General features: G+C 37.9%; 1 protein-coding gene across 1 annotated transcript in view; it reads right to left on the reverse strand.

Annotated features, from left to right (window-relative positions):
- Positions 1-18584: 18584 nt before the first annotated feature.
- The window catches only part of LOC114134550 (leucine-rich repeat and fibronectin type-III domain-containing protein 2), a 137575-nt gene continuing 129065 nt past the window's right edge, over positions 18585-27094 (reverse strand). Inside the window, exon 6 of the mRNA XM_028001230.1 lies at positions 18585-25307. Within this exon, the coding sequence (XP_027857031.1) occupies positions 24317-25307 (991 nt within the window). The 3' untranslated portion in view covers positions 18585-24316. The remainder of the gene's footprint in view (positions 25308-27094) is intronic.

A 27094-nucleotide genomic window follows, 5' to 3' on the forward strand; every position in this document is an offset into this window, starting at 1 on the left:
CGAGTCTTAGACAACAATATGAATATTATCCATACAACATGTAGGTAAACTGCAGGTAGTTTTTGTAAAATCTCAACAGTTTAGGTTTACAGGAAGGAGCTGCAGCAGACTAATTGTCAAGTCCAGGACTAAGCAGCTACATTACTTCAAAAGACATTTTCTGACATCATGGTGTCTTGGTGTGTACATAATGTGACCCTATTAAAGCATTTTAATATTAGTTTTTTGTAGTGTGAAGAGTTTGGGATGTACCTTTTTAAATACTAGATCTTTAATATGACATGTTCGCATATTGACTACCTGTAATTTCTTGGAAACAACAGTGCACTAATTGGCTTATTTTATTTAACAAGAAATATGATTGGCTAGTTTTACACCATTTGGCTGAATTAATTTCCGTGTGACACTTGTTGTAGGCCAGTCTCTGACATCAGTTTGAGGAAAGTTTGCTCTAGCCCTCACTTTCAGCTATGAGATGTTTTAGTGGTTTCTTACATGTTGAGCCAATTTATTTATAAGTTATCTGACAGCATCTCACTGAAATCAAGATCTGGGTTTCGGGTTGGCTCGGGACTTTTATGCTTTTATTATTCTCAGCCAGTGAATTTAATGGAACCATTTGAGTCATTGTCATGTAGCAGAATCTAGCTCTGCTTTGCTGCAATTTTAACAGATAGTCTCATATTTTCCCCAACAATCATCTTATGTGTAGCAGAATCTATCAGTGATTGTGCGCTGACAAGGTCTTGCTTCAGCAAAGCAGAAAATGGAAATGTTGAAGTCAAAAGAGAGGAACCGCATGTTCTCTTGACGTGGATACTCGGCAGAAAGAAGCAGACATTCGACATTCGGGAGAGTGCCTCATAGCGTTAGATGAAGGGATCACTGAAAATCACGTAAAAGACCAAGTGCTGCTATCAAGCGTGAAGTCTACATGTACTGTATGTTGGACATATCTACTGGAAGAAGGATGGACATTCTATCCTCAAAAGTTTTTCAAACTCTTTTGACCCGGCTCAGGAAATCTACTCATGTCTGGCTGTTGAATCCACCGATAGTTCTGAAATGGCTCAACTTTTTTTGATCTTTTTTTTATTTTTATGGTGATTGCTTCAGAGTGGACCTATTGGGATACACTGGAAGGACAAGCCACCACAACAATAAGAAGTATTTATTTATTTTTTTTTAAATCTGGCTTTTTGTGATTGACGGGATGCAACAACCAACGGAGGGAAAAAGGAATGGGCTTTTGGCACTGTGGAACCTTGGATGAAATCCTTTCACTGCCTCATCCATCAGATTTCTGGGCGACCGATTCCGCGGTGAGTTAAAAACACTATTTTAATACCTCTTCTCTCTTTCTCTCTTTTAAAGGGACATCTTCCATCATTTGAATAACTTTGGAACTTTTAAAGGTAAACAAAACTGTTTTTCATCCTGTTTGGGAAAGAAAATGCCTTTTCACTTCTGACCTGACCTACACACTGACAAATTGTGATGTTTTGGGTCAGTGTACACATGTGACTCCTGCTTCTCTCACATGAATGCCATAAGAACTTATTCTCAGATCTGTCGACCTTAAATGAGCTTCTGCATCAGTGCTTGCCCATTCCTCTTACATTTTTTCAGCCCAAGTTTTCCACCATTCTCCAGTCGAAGAAGTGCATTTTTCCTCATTAGTAGGCCTACTATTTAGAATGGTGTCTGGTCCAGTCGGTTTTCAAGTTCACGTTTATTAATGTTTATTAAACTGTGGCAAAACACCACAGCTTTCATCCCCAGTACAATTAAAACAAATACAGTAGAAATAAAATATCTGAACGATTTGGCAAGTCAGAGACATCAAAATATTTTTTGGGAGGATACATGCATCATTTTGTTTTTGATATTCTTTGACATAATTACAAAATTTCTACTTTTATTGCAAGCAATAACATTTTTGAAATGCAATTACTTTGAATTACACATTTGGGTTCTGTTTATTGCATTTATGATTTAACCCTTTAATGATAAGTGAAACAGATCATATTAATACTTACAACTCAATTCTTGTTGAGTTTTGTTTTCTGTACATCATACTTTATTGCAGGATACTTGAGTCAGTAAATGTGACCCCTTGAGCAATTTAGCTGGCTAGTCCTGTATTTGAAAATCACTCAACAACCTCTTCAGATTTTGCAGATGGTTCAGTACATTTTGCTACAGTAAAGCGAAAGGAGAGAAAAAACATCTCTCTGCTCCTTTAATGCAAGAGCTATCCTGTAGCTTATCTCTGGAAATCATCTACACATCCTGCTGCCTCACATCTAAAGCTACATCAGTGTTCACTGGATCTTTGTAGGACCCAGCATGCTGTTTTTATTCTCCTCACACATTGTTCAACCTTGTCTCTCTCACAGGTGGAGAGTGGCCTTGCCGACTTCACTCGCTGTTGTTTGGTATTCCAGTAATCACGCAGGCAGACAGAGTTTGTTCTTAACTTTTTGTCTTAGGTGGCAACAGAGGAGGTTTTAATGCCAGGGGATGAAACAGGCAGTGACAGAATCTCCCCAGTGACTCTTTATGGAGTCTTCCTGAAAAACAAAGTCAATAAGACTTGGAGCGCAAAGCCGCAGATATTGATTACCTGTCTCAGAGTATGAGGTGAGATTGGTGATACATCGAGGATGAGGAGAAGGCCGAGCGAGACCATGGGATAGGTGATATGAGGGATATGAGGAAGGAGTATGAAACTGCAAAGGGTGGGAGAGCGAGGATGTTTTGATGCTTCTGGAATTTGCAGACACCAGGGAGATGTAGGTGCTGGAGGGGGAGGTTGGCTGCCGTTTTCAAGAATAAAAGCAGGCGGCTAGAACACCGCAGCACTTAGCAAAAAGTGCAAAGCTTTGATTTATAAAAATAAAATGTATGTATCGCAACTACATCTTCCCATTTCTGAAAGATAGTGCCTTAAAGTTATTAAATATAGGAGGCAGGGATGTCTTGATCTGACCCGGTGTATTAAATTATTCAGTTGATCTGATCTGGGTTTTCTGCTTAGATTCTAAGCTCTTTTCACCTGTTCTGATAATGTTTAATGAAAGAGAGGGAGTCGGGCTACAGCTGCTTCCTGTCATGTGACCAGTTATGCCAGTTGTGCTCTTATATCCTCAGATAATTCTTGATGTAGAAGAAAGATGCACAGAGCTGCTAAAATGCTAGTCATAAAGTTTTCTGACATTAGAAAGAAAATATTGAGTTTTTGAGGGTGAGGAACAGGTTTTACTTTAGGTTCCTGTCTGCACATGACTGCTGGAGTTGCATCTAAATATGTCAACACAAACAGTAAAAATGCTAATGTTAGCCTTGGACCTTAACAAACCTCTCGTGATTCAGCATGGTTAGAATAAACAAGATGCAAGTTTAATGAAAACTGTTTGCTGAATCAATGATCAGCCAGTGTCTGGTTCTGCTGGCAGCATATTTTTGCATATTTATACAATTTCAATGAAGCTCTGGCAACTTTTTCAGGATTATTGTCCTGTTGAACGTATAACCTCTGCAACAAGTCTTTCACAGCCTCTAATGGGTTTTGTCCCAGGATTGCCTTGTCCTCATCAATCAATCAATCAAATTTTATTTGTATAGCACATTTCAGCAGCGAGGCATTTCAAAGTGCTTTACATATACACAATATATACAGTACATATATCCAGTTGTCCATCAATGCTAATCAGCTTTAATACCCTCTACATTTTTTTTTTAGAAATGTAAATTTACTATGAATGTAATTTTACCCCTGTATTTTTCCTTTTTTATGTTGAGACCTATAGACTAACCTCATCTGAGCAAGACCTGAAGATGTTCCGAAGACTTTTGTGACCTTCCGGCTAAGTTGTTGCCTCTCCTGGTAAGGGTCACTGCTGCTGTTTTCTCAGTTTGTTGATAGTGGCTCTCACTGGGGATTGTTGGAATCTTAAATATGTAGGAATGGCTCAACAATGTGAGGTTCAACCTCTTGCAATTGGAACACTTCTGCCATCTAATCTTAGATGTCTAGTTGTGCACTGTTCATTCAAGCCACTTGTGTGATGTTATTCTGAAAAATCTATATTTTATCAATGTGGCTTTAGCATACAATTTAGGGCTGTTGTAGAAGAATATTTTAGTAGTTGAGTACTCTATAGATTATTTTTACGATTAATCGAGTAATAGGCTCTCTCGCTCTTTCTCTTTCTCTCTCTCTTCCTACCGTTCGCTCCGAAACGGTACGGATGCAGTTTCGACTCCAGAAAAGCTGTCATACTCCAAGCATCGCACCAGACAATTCAACAATACTTATTGGTCCCCCAAAATCTGATAAAACGCTGAAAAATTCAACACCATGCTGCTAGCACTTAGCAACAACTAAGAGGCAGAAGTGACAGCGCTGCCCACCACAAATAATGACCCGGGCGGAACCCGGTGCGCTAAATAATAAAAAAAAAATTAACAAAGCTTCGAGACAGATGCATTTTCCTCAAGGAATATTAATTATCGACATACTCGAATCATTCGAGGAATCGTTACAGCCCTAATACAATTAGTAAACAATGTAGTATCACTTCTGTTTTTAGTACATGATTAGTAACCAGTTTCACTTGTATCATGACTTCTAAGACTACCAGATATTGTTTGTGAAGCAAGGGTTTTCTACAGTAAACAACAGAAAAGCTTCTGAACTAGAAAACAGAATTGTTTTCTGCACTGATGTCACAATGTTTGACAGACAGATGATCTCATGAAGAGCAGCACAGAGACATCGCAGCAGTGAGGGTTCAGCACAGCGGCGGTCAGCCCTAAAAAGCTCTCCAGCACGCTGCTTTCTGTGAAAGTCAAACCTGGAACACAAAGCAACATGAATGCTCAATCTCTGTGGGCTTTTAACACATTTCAAACACTAAAGAGTTTTTTTTTTCCCATTCAGGAAAAGGTTCTGCTGCGTTTACACACCTGTAGCTCAGTGTTGTAAACTGTTCCTGTTATTCTATACGTGCAGCTTCTACTCTTTGACTATGCTCATAACAGCATTGACAGTTTTGCTGAGGAATAGTTGGGTCCAGCAGGGTTCTTGTATAGAGTGGAAACACACAAATCTGATTTAAGCCATCCAGATGTAAGGCAATATCAAAAAGTGTGAGTATTTTCAGTTTTTCAACCCATATTGTCTCCATCATTTTGCTCAGCGTCTGTCCATCCAGCCGTTGATCTAGCAAACATTCAATTCCGCCATCACTGAATTTTCACATTATAAAAACAGGAATCTGCTCCACCTTGATGCATGTCCATTTTCAAAAGGAAACATGAATATTTTCAGTGACAAAGCAGTGACTGCTTTGTCACTGAAAATATTGCACTTTTGCTCGTTTCACACATTTAAAGATGTTGTTTTTGTTTAATTTTTTCCACTATCACTGTTATTTTCTCTTAATCAGCTGACAATGGCGAGAAGAAATGTGACGGTGAGTGAGAAATTAAATTCTCAGTCACACGATAGAAATCGGAAAGGTGGGAAAAGGAATGAAAAAAGAGCACAATGAGCACTGCAGAGAAATCAGTGACTTTCTAAGGCAGGTTAGAAACTAGCGCTTGTTTACACTTGCTCTCCAATTAATTCCAGATGACCTGCCGAACCCTTTGTCTCTGCATTGTCACAAAGTCTCACAGTCTGCCTGAGAGGTCAAGCTGTGATATCGTATTTCTCAGAAAAATCATAAAATTGGAGATGATGTGCAAGCCCAGACGTGGCTTCAATCCACCATGAGTCTTAGAAGCCTCTGATTAAAAAGCACACTTCATCTCCTCCTAAGATTTGTGAAAAAAAGCAGCCCACGAGGGTGTGAAATTAAAGTCAGAGCAGAAGGTGAGCTGATGTGGACAGAGACAATGAAAAGAGAAAGGGAAGTGGCGCTATGAGAGGATGGACTCAACCGTTTTTTTTTTCCTTGCCATCTGTGTTTTGTGATTAGGCTAAAGCCCAAGATCTAAACTCAGATGTTGCAGCATTAGCATCCTGTGGAGGATGCTCATGTCAGTCAGTTGGATCCTTTTCTGTCAGTCCCAACTTTCTCTTAGCGAGAGTCTCCTTATCCTCTTAGCGAGCTCTAATCTGTCTATTCATCTCTTTCTTCATTTTTTTATTACTTACAAAACAACGCTTAAACGGATGGCTAAGGATTTTGGAAGTGAGGTTCTGTTAAAAGGTTCTAAGTAGTTGATATCTTGCCAGTGTTGGATAACTCTCTTGGAGTCTTTATTTAGTATTAATCCAGATTAGGATTAGGAATCGAAGGCAATGACTAGTAATTAGATCTGCTTCAAAGTAGACTTTTGTCTTAAGACCTAAAAATATCGTGGGATTGTTTTATGTACATTACAACCACTAACATATTTGTATTGGGTGATGTTTACATAAAAAGTTGAGGTTGGAGGTGGTGCACCACCAATGGCCTTCTTGGTGGTGCACCTTGTTATAAAGGATGTGTGGAAGTAATTAAATATTAGTCATTGACATGACTAAAATAACATTTAAATTTTTTTTTAAACATCTGATGAGAAATCAACTGAACATGCTCATTTGTATGCAGTGTCAATTAGAGGTGGAGTAAAACGAGTTGAGGATTAACAATATTGTCATAATTCTGTGGTCTTTAGGAACCATCTAGTTTAGTAAATTTAGGTAAAAACTTTTTGCAGCTTCACCACGATGTTGGACATTTTTCAGGAACTTACAAAGTCTATTTTACAATTTCTCGATAAGTAAAAAGATGCTATTTTAGGTGGAATTATTCTGTTTATCTGCACCACCTCATTCACAGTGATTTTTAACTTGCACTATTAGGACAAGATTTTTTCAGGGACAGTATAACAATACAATTAAAAGAATTAGCTTGTTTTTAACTCAAGTTTGTAAATTATTCTAAGATCTAAATAATCTATTGTTTTTGGTCAATGCATATAAATAATTTGTCTGCTTTTTCCTGTCAAGACATTTGTGGAGTTTATATTTCGTTGCTTAATGCTTAAGGTAAAATGATCCCATAGGTTTGTTTGTAGGTTTGCAGTGGTGTGCATTTCCTCTGGCATTCAATGAAAACCTTTATTCTGTACTGTCCTTGCATCTTTACTTCTGCATGACTTGACCTTTCAGTCAAGTCATGAAGTAATACACCCTGGATTTATTGTATATGGAAAAAGTTGTATTTTTTATTTATTTATTTTTAACCCAACTCGACGATTAGCAGGGCTGGCTTAGAAAGAGCTTTTCCCTTCAGTTCAATTTATTCTTGCGTCATGAAGAAGAGCCTCGAAGGATGAAAAACATTCAGCGCAGCTTGATCTGGGAGCTCAGCACCGCAGGGATCACAAACAGAAAAGCACAGACGCTCGTGGGGAAGGTTTTCCAGCGGTTGGGTTGTTGCATTTCCTTGCTTCTACTTTAACTGTGAGTACCAGTAAGCATTTATTTAAACACCCAACCTCAATAAGTCTGTGCTCATGTGCACAGACTTAGAAGAAGATATTAAATACAAGCTTTGTTCCTACAGACGAACAATGCTTTTCTTGAGCTTAAATAAAGTACTTCTCTAATTAACCTTAAGATATTTGTACATATTTTAGCAAGCAAATTAAAGCTCTACTTTGATATCTAGTTTGTACAAATCTAAATGAAGACAGAGAAGGGAGGCTAATAACTGCAAATTCCCCCACAGCATTTTATAAGACTGAATAGGATAGAAAACGACTAGACTTTGAGCTAATTGTTTTTGTTACAAAAACATTATGGAGACGGCTCAGTTGTGTAAAGCATGGTATGTGTTGCAAAATATTTAAAAGTGCTTAGCCTGATTTGCGTAACCCAAACTAGACAGTTCAAACTACGTAGTTATCAAACTAAGGCAATGTTGATTTAATGCTAATTTTAATATCAGGCCTCTGTGACATCTGCACTCTCACACAATGGCAAAATACAATGGTTAGACTCAAATGTAGTGACTTGCCTCCACCTCCAGGAAAGTACCACAAACAGAACTCTAGACCATATTTAAACTTTAGACCAGAAAACTACTGGACCAGCCTAATAATTCATCTTTTGTTGTGTGTAGTGCCATTAATTATATCTTTATTGCCTATATTACCAATGAAATTTAAATGAGAGCGTGAGCAGTTCTTATGAAAGGTTTTGGTTCAGTTCTGAGCAAAGGGGAGTTTCTTTCTTCAACTAACTACAGACAAAACAATGCTGTTGATGGGGTTGGGGGAAGCAAATACTTCCTTCCAGATAGGCATTAAGATTAGAAGGACCTTACCGTTGTTTCGTGCAGTTTATTAGCTCATGCTGGTTCAACAAATGACACCAAAACAACAGTGCACATCTAAATTTCTGTCAGCAGGAGCACAATTACCGAACGTGAATAAAATTACAAACCGTGATACTGTAGTTTCTGCGAGCTGGAGGAAGATGAGTCCCCAGGGGGAGACGCAGCACAACAGACGGACTAATTTTAGAAAACCACTTTACACCAGTTGAAGTGATGAGGCTATGCCGGCGAGGTGGTGGAGGGAATATTCAGAGAGCTGCAACACTGTTACAAAATTCTCTATTAGGAACAAAGATGGTGAGTTGATAATTTCAGCAAAAGTTGTTTTGCAGAACAGACATTGCTCTCAGTGCGTTGTAATATCATTGACTTATTTTGCCGGAAGAATGAAAGAGTGTCTATCCGTTTTGTGTTATTTACATACCAATGGGGATGTAAAATGAGAGATTGCTAATGAGCTGGTCATCCTATACATATATTTTGGATCCAAATGTTCCAATGTCAAGGACACAGCCAGATATTCCATCAGAAATCAGGAATTTGGGGTGTCAGGAGGTCAAGAAGGAAAACCAGGACATACCTCACATTGGACATATCGTCCCTCCAGGGTGTCCTCGGTCCCCTTTGGAATATGCCCAAATAAAATCCAAAAATAGGAGGATCATGATCAAATGACCCAAAATCTCAACTAACTCTTTAAGGGAGCAGGTGACAGAGCATCTTACCAGATCTTTAAGGCTGAGAATATCCAAACTATGAAAGTGGGTACAGTAATCAATGCAATGGATCTTGTTTTTTGGCTTAGTTCTGTCCTCATTACAACTGGAGTTGCACCTGCAGGGTCCTATAGTTAAGTCCCCAGTCTGTCTATTCATTACTCCATCTTGTCATTACTTATGAATACAACACTAACATACTTGAAGTTCTCAGGCTGAGGAAAGGAGTAACATCAGCAAAGCGAGAGGAAGTTGCAAAACCCTAAAACTAGTATAAACATGAACAGAAAGAAACATTCATTTAAGAAAATGCCCAAAAAGTACCACACCAGTAAGAAAACACAGGGTGAAATCTAAGTAAGGAAATAACAAAACATAAACCAAAATCAAAACTCTTATACCAAAATCTAAAGAAAATAGATAATATTAAGCTAAGAATTGAATCTGAGGGATGAACCAAGACTAACAATAAGGAAATGATCTTAACTGGAAAAGGTAATGAAACTAAAAGTCCAAACACCTCTGGATCAAGATACACTGAGAATCTCACATCATGACATATGGGATGGAAGTTCATGTGCCATCAAAGGTTTGAATTGAATTTCTCACTTTGAACAAACTCAACTTTATCTTGGTACTAAAATCACAGCTCTTGTTTTGGGCATAAGGTGACCCAAAAGCCCTTTAATGTGTTTAAAACTAATTTACTTCTAATAATTATTCATACATTTGTGCTCATAAGATAAATGCAAAGTTTTGTTTAACTGCTCTTTTACTTTGGAATTTGTCTTTTATAAGTAATGAAGATTGGAGATATTCAGTTTGAGTTTCTTTGTCTTTGCAATTTTTTTAAAATTGTCAGTGAAGAATAAATCCTCTGTGTAGCACCATTTAGCTCCTAGTGTGCTAGCTATAAGTCTTATTTGCCCTAGTTCTGTCAGAAAATGCTGAGCTTTTACTTGGGTGTAAGGCTTTTGCAAACATTTTCCAATCCACATGACCTGCTCTTAGTATGCTAAAAAGTTGATGGGGATATATTCAAATTCACCCACTATTTTATGCATCACTGCAAACTGGCAGAAGGAACGAGTAGGAAGTTGTTTTGGAGCGGCTACGACAGAAAAAAAAAAAAAAGACAGCACAAGTACATCTGCCAACAGAAACTGTACTGTATGCAGGAGGCTTCTAGAACAATCCTTCGCAATAAAGGCCCTTGATGTCCCATAGCCCCCCGTTGTTTCAGGCCTGCCTGTAGTCTTCCCAGAATGCACCTTTAAATCTCTGTTGTCTGAGAGCATTTCGAGGGAAGAGACGAATAAAACCAGGAGTGTGATGCACACCCTAATGTGAACCATTAGCATTGTCAATTAATAATTAAACATTTGAATGAGATGAAATCTGGGACCAGCTTGAGTCTGTAGTTCAAGTCAAGTTCAAGAAGAATATAATTTTGCTCCCTCCCATATGCGCTTTTTCACTCTCTGAGCAGACACAGTTCATGAATTATATTTTTTACTGCTAATGTTGCATGGATCAGGGCTTCTCAATACTGGCTCGCAAAATGTAGACATTTCCCTGTTTCATTAATTCTGGTTTAAATTAAGTAGTTAAGAGGCTTCTGTGAAACTTACTGTTGAGATAATTTATTCATTTAACTAAAAAACATCCACAGTGATAGATCTCAAGGTCCTATCTTGTAAATACAAAATATCCTTTCCAACACTTTTGATTAACATAAAGATCATGTTGTTTTTCAGTTTGTGGTGTTATATCATAAACGAGCAAAATGTATTTGACTTTGAGAAAAATATTCCCAACCATCAGCATTGCTTTATTGCCTAACCTTTTTTTTTTTGTTGTTGAAAAAAATAAATTCTAATTTTCTCAGCAGTTAGAATTCGAAGTGTGTAAGCCAGGAGTTTACCAACAGGTTGCAGGTCTCTCCAGCATTTACTGGGCAAGAGCTGGGACACACCCTTTTTTTCATTTAGCATACACATCCTCTTTTTTAAAGTGCAATATGGAAATAAATTAAATATTATTAGCTTATTATTCATAGTTGCTGAGGGTTTTGGCTACTGTGCCTATTAATAAATTCCACTGGTTTCAAAAGGTGCAAGTGGAACATGGTAATGTTAGGTTTGATGGTATTCCCATACTAAGGTTGGTCTTGGGGATGGATAAGATGGCATAAGCAGCCCAGTTTTTGAGCAGAGTACACCCTTTGGTTGCATCTTGAACTAAAAAAACATGTAGCTAAAACATACAGATATATAATAAAACATCCTAACCTAACATGATAATTTGTGTGTAAAATGTTGTAAGCCTAAATGAACATGGATGCAAAAAAAACAAAAAAAACAACAGCTTGTCCCTGTGTGGTTGCATGTATTCATGTGTGCCTGTCCATGTATTTTCTGAACTGCACAAAGCAGAAATCTCCCCAGTTTCACAAAGTCAGCATTTGAGTGTATTGAGTGAAGAAGAAAAAAAGCATTGCTATGGTGTACACAAATAATCCTTTCAAAAAGAGAGCCTTCAGCAAACAAAATGTTGTGAGTTTTCCAGAACACTGGGGGATAAAGTTTCTGAACTAAAAATGTCTCCTCTGAGAATTAACCAGGGCAGCATCTCTTTTTAATCACAAAATGAGTACAAACTGTAACTGGACGGCCAGTGTGTGTCCTTGCACCAAAGTCTTTCAGATTTGACAGTCCCTGAAGGGTTTGGGCACCATGTGCAGGAGTGGTTCAGAATAAGGCTGCCTCCGCTTCGTGCGTCCTGAAAGCAAGCCCTCCAGTTGTATGGAAGATCCCTCTGGACCTTCTGAGCAAACTGCTGAGAAATACAAAAGATAAAACGGAGGAAAACTGCCACAACTTGGACCTGAATCAAGACTGGCAGAGGCTCAATGTGGAAAGCTTACTGGGTTTTACCAGCAAAAAGACATTCTTCTATGGCAGAATATGCAGCTCAAGGTCACAGAAGGCTGGGATTTTTGTTTTCGAAATGGCAGGCCCCTCATATGCTGCCACCACAATAACAAACATCCACAACCTTCCAGCAGATGGTTTGCTCAAAACTATCATCATAGCAGGAAGCCCCCGAATGCTTTCATTTGCACCAGAAGATTGTGCCAATTCTCTGTATTGATCATTCACATTTTATTGGATGCCATCTTTTAGTGAATAAGGCTTCCTAGAGTGTCACTTGGAACAAAGTCGGTTTATAGACCTTCATATATTTGCTAGGATGCAGATTTGTTGTATAATTTGGCAGCACAATGGTTTCACAACAAGAAACCGTCGTTCCCAATCAAGTCCAAGAAAGTGTTTCTCTGTGTATTTTGTTCAATCCATATCTATTGCAATTACATCTACAAATCCACTTGCAACAAAGCTAGAGTTTGGTTACATTGGATGAATAGAATCTTTAGATAGCAATTTCAAATTTTGGTACATATTCGGTCTGGACTTTGACTTACTTAAATGTAAATCATTCTGTTGTGGCTCTAAATGTTTGTGTAGGGTCATGACTCTGCTGAAAGGTCAACCAGATCTAAAAGCCTCAAGTCTCTTAAAGCCTTGCTGATGAAGGACCGCATTCCCTTAGCATGATGAACCCCCCCAACCCCCCCAAAAAACACTTCTCTGATTAAAGAGCAGGATCAAAATGTCCTTCCTTCAACAAAAGTAAAAAAAAAAGATATTTGGCTTAAATATCACAACATTTAATTTTTGGACCTAATCTTAATGTCCTCTGAGAATCTGAGGTCAGTTCCAAAAAAAACTTAGGGCATAAAAAGTTAGTATCATTCATTAGTATCATTCTTAAATCTCTTTATTTCACTTTTGTGAAGTGTGTGTGAACACCAGAATAAGTCTAAAGTATCTCAATTCTCCATCCAATTTCCACATGGGTAAAAGAAGATAAAATGCATATAGCCCAAAGACTTTGGCTTACCTTTCAGGTAGGTCTGGGAAAATTCAGGTAATTCTGTTTGTGAGCAAAAATTTCCAGGAGCACTCATAACCTGACAGCATATCTTAAATTATTTATGCTATTCCTTGTTGAAAGAAAGTCTCTCACTTCAGTAACAGTAGCAATATTTATGCATGAGATCAGCAAACAGGTTCACAATATTTACCTGCTACAGTTGGATGCAGTGGTTTGGTTCCATTTGTCTGCTGAAACAGCTGGATGATATGCCAGCGCATGGATGGCGTTGTGTGAGGAATGGCTTGTGCTTACGACATTTCTTCACTGTATTTACTGAGTGACATTTACACAATGTTATACAGAAGGGGTGAGGTGAGGTAAGCTGCTGAGATACATCCTGCTGTGCCTCAGATGTCACACTGAGCTTTATTATTCCGTGCTCGCTGTTTGAGACGCCACTGCGCCGTGAATCAATACATAAAATTAGTTCATTCATTTAAATAAAACCTTAGATGATATATATATATATATTTTTTATGTGACCGCTTCAAGTTTTCGCAGGTCAGTTTGTGAGCTTGCAGTGTCACTGTGCTACAGATCTTCATTAGTGTAATCCCTGTTTGAGTCATGCACTGTTGTTTATTCCAACAAAACACAAAGATTCAGTAATGTGCAATGTGGTAAATTATATTTTGGACAGGAGAAACTCTAAGTATCACTGTACATGGAGGCCAAAAAGTAATGTTTTTGGCCTCTTTTGAGCAGATCACCTTTCACCCACTTGCTTGCTTGTGGCAAACTTTAAACAGAGCCTCTTTAGGGGAAATTTGTAGAGTGCATGACTAATATTTGTCTTGTTGACAGATTCTCCTACCAGAGCTGTGACTCCTCTAGAGTTGATCTGGAAATCTTGGCTGCAGCTCATATTAAAAAAATAAATAAAACTAGAAAAGAAGGACATAATGAAACAAAGAAAAATACAGCATTTTGAATGGAAAAGAGAATGAAGTCTGGATTTTTTCCTCATATTTATCAACCCTGGAAAATACAGAAATCCATTCTGACTTTTGTTAAGAAAAAATGATTATTTCTAGTGCTTAATATAGTTAATCATCCGGCATAGGTAAATGTTATATTCAAGACTTTTATTTGAAAACAGGCTTTGTGTGACCCTTCGAGATGGGCCAAAAGGAGACAAGCAGGCCCTTCCACTGTCTGGCAAAGATCACACAAAAGCCATAAAATTAGCATTCCCATGGAAACGGCGCTGGAATGTGGAGGGAAGAAACTCCAGGGGAGTCGGCGAGATTTATCTCACGACTTCGGTGCTGGGGACATTCGTACCCAGTACGCCCAGGATTAAGTGTTCTCCCCCTTTTTCCTTAGACAAAAACCAGACACTTTGCCGTGAATGAAGGGAGTTCCAAGTTTCTCTGGAGGCCGAAACAGGTCTCTGATTGGTTGAACAACAGAAACGCCTCTTGAGTATAAAGTTTCGTGTGGCGCTAAAATATAGAGAGAGTTTCCATTTTTTCCAGCAAACTTTCTCCAAGGGCGCGCCTTTGTCATTTTTTGTCTGTCTTTGTGTTCGTTCTGTTGTTCCCCTTGTCTGTCTTTATTGTTATGAAAAATGCATATCTTTGTATCTCTGTAGCTTTGTATGGATTAAACTCTGTGATCTGTGACGTCAACGCGCTTTGTTGTTGCTTTCACTTTAGCAGCACGCCGCCACTCGCTGAGGATCCGGGGAAATTAAAGAGGAAAGAGCCAAACGATTTGTCCAAAGTTAACGTTAAGATATCCTCTCTTTTACACTTTCCCAGGCTCTTGTAGCAACACATAATTTCTTACAAAAAATTAAAAAATCCGATATGAGAATTTTCTTCAACTCTTATTGATTGTGCTGAAAGATGAATTCATTTCAATTTATCTATATGTGGAAGAAGGCATGTATAAATGTATAAATGATTTTAAAGATGTTAAACACTTGGCAACCACATTTACAGAATTAATTTCAGAATTTTGTAAACAGATCTTAAGTCTGTGAAATGTAAATTTGTGGTTGAAAATGTGACTAAAACACTAACTTTCAATCTTCAGCCCTTCAGTGTTGCTTGATCTATACCAGCAGGTATTGACATGCCCTCTGTTCAGAGCTATTGACAGCTGAGTCCTCCTTCTCATCAGAGGTCAAACTACAAATACTGCAGGAGTACTTGAGCTGAGAGATTGGAGGCAGTCAATTCAGGTGGAGAGATGTTGCACAAGCATGAAGAATGTTATGACTGGAAATTTTGACACCAAACAAGAAGTTAGTGTTAGCTCGGCTGTAGAGCGTATATCTCTACAAAGTCAAACCTTTAAATAATTTAACATGAAATAAAAGTTTGAAGATGATAATATAATCTTAGTTACACACACACACAAAAAAAAGGGCACCAGCACAGAAATTTAAGTGTAATAAAGCTGAATGGAATTACAGAAAACGCTTTGCCACTGGCATTTCAGTCTAATGAGCTGTCAAGTCAAGTGAGTAATGCTTGACTTACATACTAATAGAAATTATAAGGCACTTGTGCTTGGCAGTTTTAAAATGACTTGACTGATACTTTGCAGAAGATGAGTTTACATGTAAAAGATGTTTATTGTTTTAGGTTACACAACTAATCATTTAATCTAGATAGATACATTTTCTTAAATTACATCCTGCTTCATTTGAATTTGCTTATGTGCAAATGCATAATTGTGCAAATGTTTTCTACTAATTTAAAAGCTTTTCAGAGTAACTCACCCTAAAAATGTTTTTACCACAATCATTTTTGAATTAGCTGTGTGACGGTGTTAAACTTATTTTTCTTTTTCTTTCCGCTAATCTGTCAGAGCTGAGTCTGGTAATTTCATATTTGAATAACATTTCCAACTAAGACTTAACTTTATCACTGACAGACATAATAAACTGAATTGTATGCCCATTACAATTACATGGTGACATTTAGGGTTTTCTGTGAATGCACTTTCATCATGCAAAGTTTCAAACAGCCTTATTGTATTTGCAGATGTGTCAGAAATGGTTTGGCATAAAGTGTCTTGTGGCACACATGTCAGCCTTACAATTCTTGTAAGGATTCTTCTTGGATGGGCACAAACTTCAATTAATGGATGGGTTTGCAAGTTGCAAATCTGGGAAAATATTCCACAAACAACTTCTGGCAAAAAATAAAGTATTCACAAACCCTGCAAATCATCTGTGTTGCCAAATTCAGGGTCTGTATCTTGGCTTCCTCCAAGTGGGAATTGTCCCAAATTCTGTCCTAAGAAGGCAGACAGACCAGATGTCCAAAGCATTAGAATTCTCTTTTTTTTAAATTCATGGTATGAATTTAATAGAGCTGAACTCCTTGTTCCATCAACCCGTGTTAGCCAAGAAATCTGGCTGGCTCAATTAGGTTCCAATCAGCCCATCAATTTCAGATAGCGCTTTCATTCCAGGCAAGAGATTATTTTTAGATCTGGACTTGGCAATCTACTCTTTTACATCTGACAACAGTGTTGTTAGTGGTGCTAATCATATACGGTCACAACTTAGTGACAGTTTTAACAAATATGTTAAAAAAATATTTCTTTTTCTATAAAAGTTACATATACTTGGTAGAGTACACATACCATGTCAGAGGTTGTAGTGCTCCGTGTGGTTGTACTGGGTTTGATTCCCATCTCGGGTCCCTTGCAGCATATCTTCTCCTTCTCTATCCACCTTATTTAGTTTTCAGTAAAGACCACTAGAGCCAAAAAATCTTAAAGAAAAGCATTAGACTAGAGTTTAACAATCTGCGTGGCGCTCGGCCTCTACTGAGGTTATCTTAAGATGAGTGTGGATTGGTTCCTGCTTCAGATCAGAGTCTGGACTTTGAGAAGGTGCTAAACTGCAGCAACAATCAAGATAGGTTCCACCTTGAATAAGTCAATAAACACAAATTATAAAACGGAAGAATGCAAAACCAAATGGCTAAATTAATTAAATATGATTGGTTCCCTAATTTGGCAAATATATCAGAATTTAAATTTGCATATTTGTTTCCATAGGAAATAACTGTGAATGTAATAACACGAGGATGTGATTGGATTTTCTATCGTCTGGGGAAGCATTTTTTCTACTGCAACCTCAAATATTATTACACCATCCAGCAGGTATCATTAATTGCTTGTTACTCGAAAAGCGAGAAGACACCATTTCTGAAGCAAGACAAAATAATGGCTGCTAGGCTCACATTTCAAACTTAACTGTGGCTCGACAACTTTCTTGCTAGAAAAACAACCCCTGCTCTTAGCATCCCTTCTATGTTATTAATATTGTGGTTATTAATGCAGCGTTCTGGAAATAAAGAATCCCTGTGAAAGTGGCGACGAGGCTGCAGATGATAGATAAGAGCTGCTTTCAGAGAGCATTTTCTGTAATGGACACCCACTATTAATGGGAATATGAGACCCCCGCTCCAACACCCCCTTCCCTCTTCAAACATTTTGCCATGACCTCCAATGCAATCTGCTGAGCTTTTGTACAAACTCTAGCTAAACCACGGTGGGCCGTGTTCAGGCATAAAAGATCATGGATAGATTCTCTGCAGGCTGCTGGTGTGCAAAAGCAGCAATAAAGAAAAGGGGGAAAAAAAGTAAAATGTGGGGAAAAAAAAAATACTTTAGATAACTTAAAAGGGTGACTGCCCTGAAAAATAAAACAGTAGTAATAGATTTTTGAAAGAGAAAAAGTAACTGAAGGTCAGAGATGAAAGAGAAGAAAATAATTAGTGTGAGTGCTCCCAGTAGGCACCACCGTTAAAAAACCCCAAAAACACAACTACACTGTTCATATTATGTAATGATTAAACATGTGCCGATGAAAAGTTGATTTCAGTGACAGAATATAAAATAGTATTTTTTTTCTTCTCTGCTGATGACACTTAATCAGGTTCACATCGCAAGCCCTGGGATTTGGGATGATATTGGAGTATTCTCATCCCAAAATAACTCAATCCACAGACATGTCATAAAATAAATAGTTTCATCTGGCTTCTTTTTAAACACCTCACAGATACTGAAAGTGGCTAACTTTGGATGGTGTTTCACTCAGTAACACAGCCGTATAATGTTGCAGTTAAAGCAATCAGCGCTTGGGTACGGTGTGTTCATCAGTCAATGGCCAATCAAGGAGAAAATCATCCGTTTCCTGTTGCAGCAGATTTCTCCTGGGATCTTGAGTTTTTCTTTCACTGAATTTTTATGCATCTAAATACATTCATATTAAGTATCAGGAGTATAAGTTGAAATTGAAGATACATTGATATGGACCAGTGATCAGTATGTAAAGGGTTTAAAGTAGTTTGTTCACTATAATCTGTTTCTAAAAATATCTTTATGCTTTATCTAATCCCTTGTTTTTTTTCTTTATTGAAGAACCAATTTAAGAGATCCAGACTTCAAAATGGAAAATCTCCAGGAAGCATATGGTGTGACACAACCTGCAATAATAAAACCACAAACGTTCTTCAGAAAATAATCTTTAACACTGAGAAACTCAATAAATGGAAACATATTGAAATGCAAGAAATTTAATGAAATTCTGGAACAAGATCAAATGCTGTGCTGTCCTGTATCAAGCATGTAAGCTAGGTTCGATATTCTCTTGACATAAACATTATTTCAAACGTATGCAGTTTAAAGTGGAAAAGATTCACTCATTACTTTCAGACTGTAGAATTCAAATAGATATAAAAAGGAGGAGTAAAAATGACAGAATATGCTTCAAATTGCATGTTTAGTGTTATGTCTAATCCAAAAGAGCTGTCTGGTGCAGAGGGGGAATGCATTAAATGTAAATTACTTTTCCCTGCATGCAAGCTGAGATCTACAACAGAAACAAGGTCTCAATTTAATCCAGTGTGTTAAAAGAACAAGAACCTGTTTCCTGTTGAATTAACAGCTGCATCCAGGCGACCTGCAGCGTGAACTGTTGTTCAGCTTTAATTTTCAAAAATGAGTTAATTGTAGATGATAACTTGTGACAGATTTAATAAACAGTTTGAAAGAGACACAGGGAGGCAAAATGTGAATTGATCGCTGGAAGGAATTGTCAGATTGTTTAAGTTTTACATTCTCACTTTAACTTTCATGAAGGGATATTATCAATGCCTGACTTGTCATTGTAAAACTTTAATTGGTATTTTCAAACCCAATATTTGACAACTGAAGGTCTATTAATAAGCGCTCGTGCTGTGTTTGACATCCAGCGGTCGTGTTCATCCTGCACCTTCGTCATGCAACGCCTTCCCCTTGTAGCGATTATATTTACTCTGTGCTGCCGTAAGCACCTTCGCTAACAGATTATATGAATTAAGGCCTTATTATGGGCTCTGCCCAGGAGCTGCATGTACAGGTGATTTGTAATAAGGACAGTGTTGAGGTGAGTCAGCAGCGACTGGCCTGATTACAGCAGCTGGACCTCTGGAGGAAAACCCCCTCTGCTCATCTGCAGGATGACAGGAAGGACACTCAGCGTTTCAGTGCTTTGTGGGGAGACGCAAAAAGAAACAATTAACATTGATCTGACTCAAGCATTGCAGCTGCTAACATATACAACAGTTGACTTTCCAAGAAAAGAAAACAAAGTGAAGTCAGTTTGGTTCATAGGAATTTATCAATATTTTATATCATTTTGTAGCAAAATGTTTTCACACAAATAGTTTTTTAATGGATTTTTCTGCTTAGAAGTTCAGGTGAGAATCATGTCTATGTCGAGTCAAGTACACATTTAAGTTGTAGTGTTGGTTAGCAGAGTGGAGAGGGATGATACATGATGTTACACGCAGAGGCTCAATGGTTGCTTCCCACTGGACACTAAGTACCAGAACCCCATTCTCATCTTACTATCACACGGTTTGGATTTAGTCTGGTTCTGTCTTGAGATGTCAGTTTTTGAAATGATCTATTTTCTGAGCAAAGATTGAAATAGTTTTATCTTCTACCATCAAGGCAAATCTAAAACCTTAAGTTCCATTAATGGTTAAAAACAAACAGACAGTTTCACTTGAGTTTTTCTTGTTTGCTAAACACATCCAACTTTTTTTTCTGATTTCTGTATAGGTAAATATAGCAGAAATAACTGCACAGTTGTCTTTTAATTTACACGAGAAACATTTTTGTCTGCCGAAGTATTTAATACAATTGGCATTTTGTTAGAGGCGCTCAAATCTGCAGGTGGTTTTCAAAAATTCCACAAACAAATGCAGTTATATAAAAATTTTAACCTTATGTTTCTTGTTGAAGCACAAAAATATGTAAATTGGAGCAGCTTTATGGGCAATTTAGGCTAACTGAAATATCAAAAAGAAAAGGTGTAAATAAATGCCTAAGTTGCAAATGCCATAGTCAGTTTGCTAATTGGTTTATTCCATCATAACCTACATTCATTTTCTATATGTGAGATAAAAATATAGTAAGTGAATATGAATGTTCTATTTTAAATTAACTCAAAATGTTAGTGCATTATTAAAATTTTAACTTGTGGGAACATTTTTAAAACTACTCCTTAAGATTGTTTTGTTATTCTAAAGAAGAAATTTTTAAGTACTGATATACAGTATATGAATACTCATTCACTTGTCTTCTAGTGATTTATAACTTGCGTACAATGTTTTTTATTACTATCTATAATACAATTACTTATGACAAAACAAAATCTCAGAAAATTGACTCAAAATCAACAAATGTGGGCCTAGAAAAATATGGCATGCAGACATTTAAAAATAATGATATGCACAAGTTTTGTTTATGTGAGCTGTCAGAAAAAAATTACAGAAATATAATTATGACAAATTGGAAGTCAGGCTTAGCTAGGCCGAAAAAGAAAATAAAACAATTATTTAACGTTATAAATGTGGTGGGGAAGCAAACACAAAACTGACCGTGTAAAGGTAACACATAAAGAGCAAATATGCACTTTAGTTGTTGATTCAAACACGTAAGAATTTCCAGTCCTCCACTCCTGAAACATCATGTAAAATCCCATTCAGTAAGCCAACTAACAACCACCTTTTGTTGGTACACCACAGTAAAGCACCTTCTCACTGTTTGCTTCACATGAAAATAAAATTACTACTGCACAATCCCCACCCTACCCCCTTACATTCTCGCCCAGGTATTGTACAAAAAAATATACCAATATACAGAACAGTACATCTACTGTAAGAGGAAAAGGAAATGATGATCACCCAACATTTTTGAAATGCAGCAGAGTCCCACAGAATACTGATAAAGGCATTAAAACACGCGGATGATGCAGCTAACTTTAGGCAGTGATCTGAAAAGTAAAAAATTTTAAGTATCTTACTGCAATGTACAGCCCTGTATGAAGGAGAACAACAAATGAATTGTTCCTCAGATGAATCAAGTCAAGTAACACATTAATTAAAATAGGTTTTGTATCATGCAATGTGGTGAAATAAATTCCCAGGCTTTGCAACTTATTGGCTCCCTAAAAGTCATCACTCTTCTCATTTTTCCAAATAAAATCCTCTCATGAGCAGCACAGTGACCTTTATGCAGCCAATAAATGACAAATTCCTCCATTTAACCTGGCTAAATGAGTAATTATCATGCTTTTTTGTTTTTGTTGCCTGAAGAGTTTCAGAATCCGGTGATATATCATGCTGTTGGCTGCTTTGGGCAAATGATTAAAAGGGTTTGGTGAATTCCAAACACTATTTGCATTTGGCTACAGCAATTTGTGCTGATAGTAGCTGAAACCACACGCTTAGAGAAACAACGTTCACATCAATGAGCCGTTGGTCTGCAGGGACTCCTGCAAACCAACACCAGATAATCAAATTACTTGCAAAGCAGGATTTCAACCTGAGCTGGACAAACGTTATAATTGTCTCCTTGGAGACCAAGTAGGGAGCGGGGCAAGTAGAATAAGTATTTGCTGTCAGTATCTTTCCTGAAGCTGGAGTGATCTGAATATTGAGAATTGGGGGGGATAAATTATTGTGAAATAAAGCTAACAGCTCCTTCTGGATCTAATTTCACACTCTGAAGCTTGAACGTAAATTTAAAACTTCCATTGCAATTTAAGCACTCTGTTTGTTGAGTCACCTACTTTTACATAAAATCTTCTTACTCATCACAAATTTTCTCGCCACTCAACAGCAAGGATACAAAAGAAAACAGATATTGCCAGAAGGCCCTTGCCTCACCTCAACTGGGGGAAACTAATTCATTCCCAGTAGAATGGGAGATTATCTATCCAGCCTCTTTTGATCAGAATATTAACAGGTATCCTTTCTAGATGCCGAAACCACTTCAGTTGACTCCCTGCCAATGCAAAGAAGCACCATCTCTGACTGCCTTCCAAACGTGGATCTTTCCCCCATTTTCTATATAGGAGTCCAGTCCCACTGCTGAGAGCGGTCATTTTAGCTGCTTTAATTCACACTTTATTTCATTTGCTCATTCCCCACACTCATGAGTCTAGCCAAGGGATTTCATGTCCACTGATGGGTAAGTTGAGAAGTCTTGCCTCATTTCTTTTGTCACCAACGCTGGTTCAGTGTTTGTATTGTAGATGTCCCTCCAGTCCAACAATCAGATCTCTTCCTCTGTTTTACTCCTACACCTCAACAACCAGGATAGTTAAACTACATTACTTGAAGCAGTATCTCATTAAACTGAGATCTCCAGACCTCAGCCTATCCTCAGCTACTTCCTTCAGCTCACTTGGTGATTTCTCTGAGGGGTTCAAGAGAGAGTTGTAAAATGTAATCTCTCCAGCAAATCTGTGGAAGGGGCTCTTCCAATTTGGCCCAGATGGCAATACCCAAATTACCTTTGTTGGCTCTTGTCAATATTGAGAAACTGCGACTCTAATATGAGCACCTTCTATATAGCAGACCTTCACACCCTTTCCTTATGAGAATCCAGCCCTCCTAAGGAAGCTAATTCCATCAAATTGCACTTATAAATGGCTTATTACCCACACCTAACGACCTTAACCGAGTGATGGAACATATATTGGCATGTAAATTGAAAGCTTTGTCCTTCAGCTCAGATCTCTCTTCATCACTATTCACTGATGCAGTGTCCACATCACAGCAGATGCTGATCTCATCCACAAAATAAATCCTTTCCTCAATTGTACCCTGACTTGTAAAGAAGAGCCCCAAGGTTGTTAGGAATCTTCAAGACGGCTGTAAGATTTAGCCTTTACAGCAAGTCCTGGCAAGGGGCTTTTTCGTCTTGGGAAATATCCAAAAAGCTACCAAAGCTACTTCCACTGGGACCTATCAATACAGAGAAGCAGTGATTCACAGCTTGGCTATTCTACCCACCATCGATAGGGCATACACACTTATATAGACACTATTTGGTTAAGAAACCAAACGGTGTCCAAATGACAATTTCATACAAAAGTGACAAGGTACTTGAAGCTTAAACAAATGGGAATGATTTGACTGAGTTGTTGTAGACTCCATACCTATGGTTTTGAGTGGTTCCTGCTCTGATTAGCTGTTGGCTCAATTCCCCAATTTGAGTTCCTCTGATTTCTCAAGATGAGATCACTGACTGCTGTGTGGTGCCTTTAAGATACTGCTTGGTCAAAAAAAGAAAAGAACTTTTACAAACTTGAGTACAAGCACAACCTGTGTTTTAAGTTAGCTTTTGTTTTTTTTCTCATACGGTCACCTCATGCATAACCTGAGAAAATGATTATGATGATGATAAATCTGCGATTGCTGAGGGAAAATAAGGGTATAAAATGGCAACATGAGAATTGGTACATCCTGTGTAAACCTGTTTTTAATGTTTTGAGGTGAGTCTTTCTTCTGGTGAATCACCTGAAATAATAAATAGTAAAAATGATAAAAAACAACATGAAAATAAAAATGACTTTGTTTTAATTTTCTACTATACTAGCTCCTGTGGTCCCCCTCTTTCTACAGCTGGAACATTTCCATTTTGAGTCTGAAACGTGTGATCTTGGTTATCACAGTTGAAGTAAGTCCTCATAGAGTTCAGTTCCTTTAAAGACGTAAATCCAGTATGAGTATCTTATCTTTCTGTAGATAGTTTTTCCATATAGGTAATTTCTCCAGTTGATTCAGAATGGAGCATTTTTCAAATATAGTCAAGAGTTTCAATCTTGGACAGTCAGCTTTAGTTTTTTCACATAATCATTATAACAGTATTCACATGGTTGAAGTTCATACAGAACATCCCACTGTGTTCATGTTTCCTTAGTTTTTAATATAGATCTATTGTTTGGTCGTAGACTTAGACTGTGCTCTCCATAACCCACTCAGAGCTCTCAAAAGTGGGTTTCTCATCCTCACTGTCATCGTACTGCAGAAGCATACCGTTAACAGACAGGCTGCGTTTAGTCCAGATGTTACTGATCCTACGTGGCTGACTGCTGCGACACTGCACTGCCCCGACATGCCCCATGTCGAATGAGTGACTCCTCTTGGGTTTATCCTCATGTTGAAACCCAAGTAGTCGCCCCAGCATTGTTGTGGACTCAGCCCTCCCAAGCAGGGGTTCTTTGTCAGATGGTGGTGCCACAGCCACTGTTGTCATGGGATTGGCAACAGCAGAGGATGAGGAGACAGAAGCTCCTTGGTGGTCCTTTGCTGCACCCCGTAGCTCTAGTGACGTAAAGGCCCCTAAAAGTTGGTCCAGGTTTTGCCGAGCTTTAGTGCCGTGCACATGCCTCCTAAACTTGGTACTTGGCAGGTTGCTGCATTCGCTGCTCTGCGCATTATAGCCTGCTCCTCTTCCTGTTTGGCTGTCCAACGAGTTAGAGGACGATGATGACGAAGAAAGGCTACTCTGGAGGGATCCACACTTAAACTCCACCATTTCTTCACGCATAACTACTACTGTGGACTTGACCTGTGGTGGGGCTCCATTGAACCTGTTCACTCCCCCATTTGTCTGGGAGTATGTGTTACTTACAGTGGGTAATTTACTGGTTTGAATCCCACTGGTTACCTTATAGCGCACCATAAGGATGATGATGAAGACCAGCAGAGTTGCAACAATAATGCCACCAATGACCAGAATCATGGTGCCACCCATAAATCCACTGTGCAGAGACTGGCACTGTGGGTAATCTTCTGTGGTGACGAACTGGATGCATCCAACAATGTTGGTGGCAGTGAGAGTGGTTGCGGTGTCATCCCAGATGGCCAATACACACAGGTCATACTGCATTCCTGGCACCAGATTGGTGACTACAAAGGCCCGGTGAGTCCTGGGAATCATCCTGGAAGCACAAATGGGAAGACAAAGCATGACAAAAGTCTTTCTGCAGGGGATCACAACTGATAAGAATAAACATGCTTATAGCACTTTTGAATTAGACAGAGCATATAAAAGAAATACCAATGAATAAGCATGTTATGTAGCATTTTATATGCAGAAAGTAATTTAAAGCGATTACTACTTTTCTTCCACTGTATAACATTTGATTTGAAGGATGTAAATAGGGTACAATCTAAATATTCACTTTTTGCATATTGTTTGGGTTGCATGTGTGTGTTTCATTTACTATGCCTTACAGTCAACTAGATTATACCAAATGTTTTAGGATATTTTATTAAATGGGCATCAATAATTCTAAGTTACCAAATTGATTTATTCTGAGCAAACAAACAATTTTGCTGGATTCATTTAAGTGGGAAATGTAAATAACTATTGTTGTTGATGCTAGAAATGTCTCTTTCTTTCATCTGCTTGATGGCATGAAGTGCTTTGGATGGTACACCCATCAACTTGTTTGAACTCTGAAGGCACCAATGGGAGTGTTTGTTGTTCAACATAACTGCCTTGTTATGCAACCTGCAAGTGAACTCATAGGTTTGCTCTGCTGCCCCTCGTGGCCATGATTGATTTTTATTTATCTGAATTCTTAAGTGGAAAGCTCAGACAAAGATGAACATTTGCAAGCAATAAACGTATATTACTTTATCTCATATGATTTTAGAAACTGTTTTTCATAGGAAGATTTATTTTTGTTCCTGCTCATCCTCTGGCATAAATATGTAATTGTAGATACAACATGGTGAACAGTAAGAATTAAACAGTAAACACTGTCAGTAATATTTTTTTTATTTATCCTCATCAGTCTCTTTCATTGTTTGATGAATTTCAAAATATTTGTTGAAGCATTGCTTTAAACCTTGTAACTGGCTAACATTGGGTTCCGCACAGCTATCTTAAGGTTCCATTATGGCTTTCAATCAAGGGAGCCTGGAATTTGATTATGCCATTGCAACACATTGATTAGTTTTTTCAGCAATTGTGCTGTAAATATAATGATATGTATGTTGAAAATCATTGTCCTGTTGAAGACAATGTTTAATCCAAGCTTCTCAGAAGAAACGTTTAATATAAAGTAGTTTATGGCTGACTTGATGACTTCCAGGTGCCCAGGTCTTGTGGATGCAGAACAAATCCAAACTATTATACCTCTCCTGTTCTACCTGATTATTGCCTTAATCATTTTTTGCTGATGTGTTGTGGTGGGTTTTCTCCAAACATATTGAAAGCAAACAAACATCTTTTAGTTGATTTTAATTTGTCCAAAGCCATTTAAAGGTTCAGTCAGATGAAAGACTGCAAGCTGGAAGCTGCTTCTATATCTTGCCTTATCTGTTGTCCTGAGAAAATTTATCTGCAACATGACTTTGGATTTTATGCATTTACTTAATGGTACTAGAGTTCCCAATTTAAACAGCGGATGATGCTGAATATAAAATATGCCTGTTTTCTTCAACTGTTAGCAGACTTAATGGAGGAAGTGCCTTTTGTTAAAGAACTCTAGAGACAAAGTTTGCCCTTATTTCTTCTCAGCTGAGAAACGGTATTACATCGTGCAACTTTTCAACATGTTAAACATTTACTATAAAGTATGGTATGCAGTGGCAAGTAAATAATTCTCATTGTACAATAATGCAATTCAAATTGGCTTGCAATGAATTACCTTCTAACTCTTCCTAGACCGACGAGCGTCAGTTGTTATCACTATAAGGTAATTGCTTATATCTTTCT

Source organism: Xiphophorus couchianus, chromosome 19, assembly GCF_001444195.1.
Source record: "Xiphophorus couchianus chromosome 19, X_couchianus-1.0, whole genome shotgun sequence".
In the NCBI taxonomy this organism is placed as follows: Eukaryota; Metazoa; Chordata; class Actinopteri; order Cyprinodontiformes; family Poeciliidae; genus Xiphophorus; species Xiphophorus couchianus.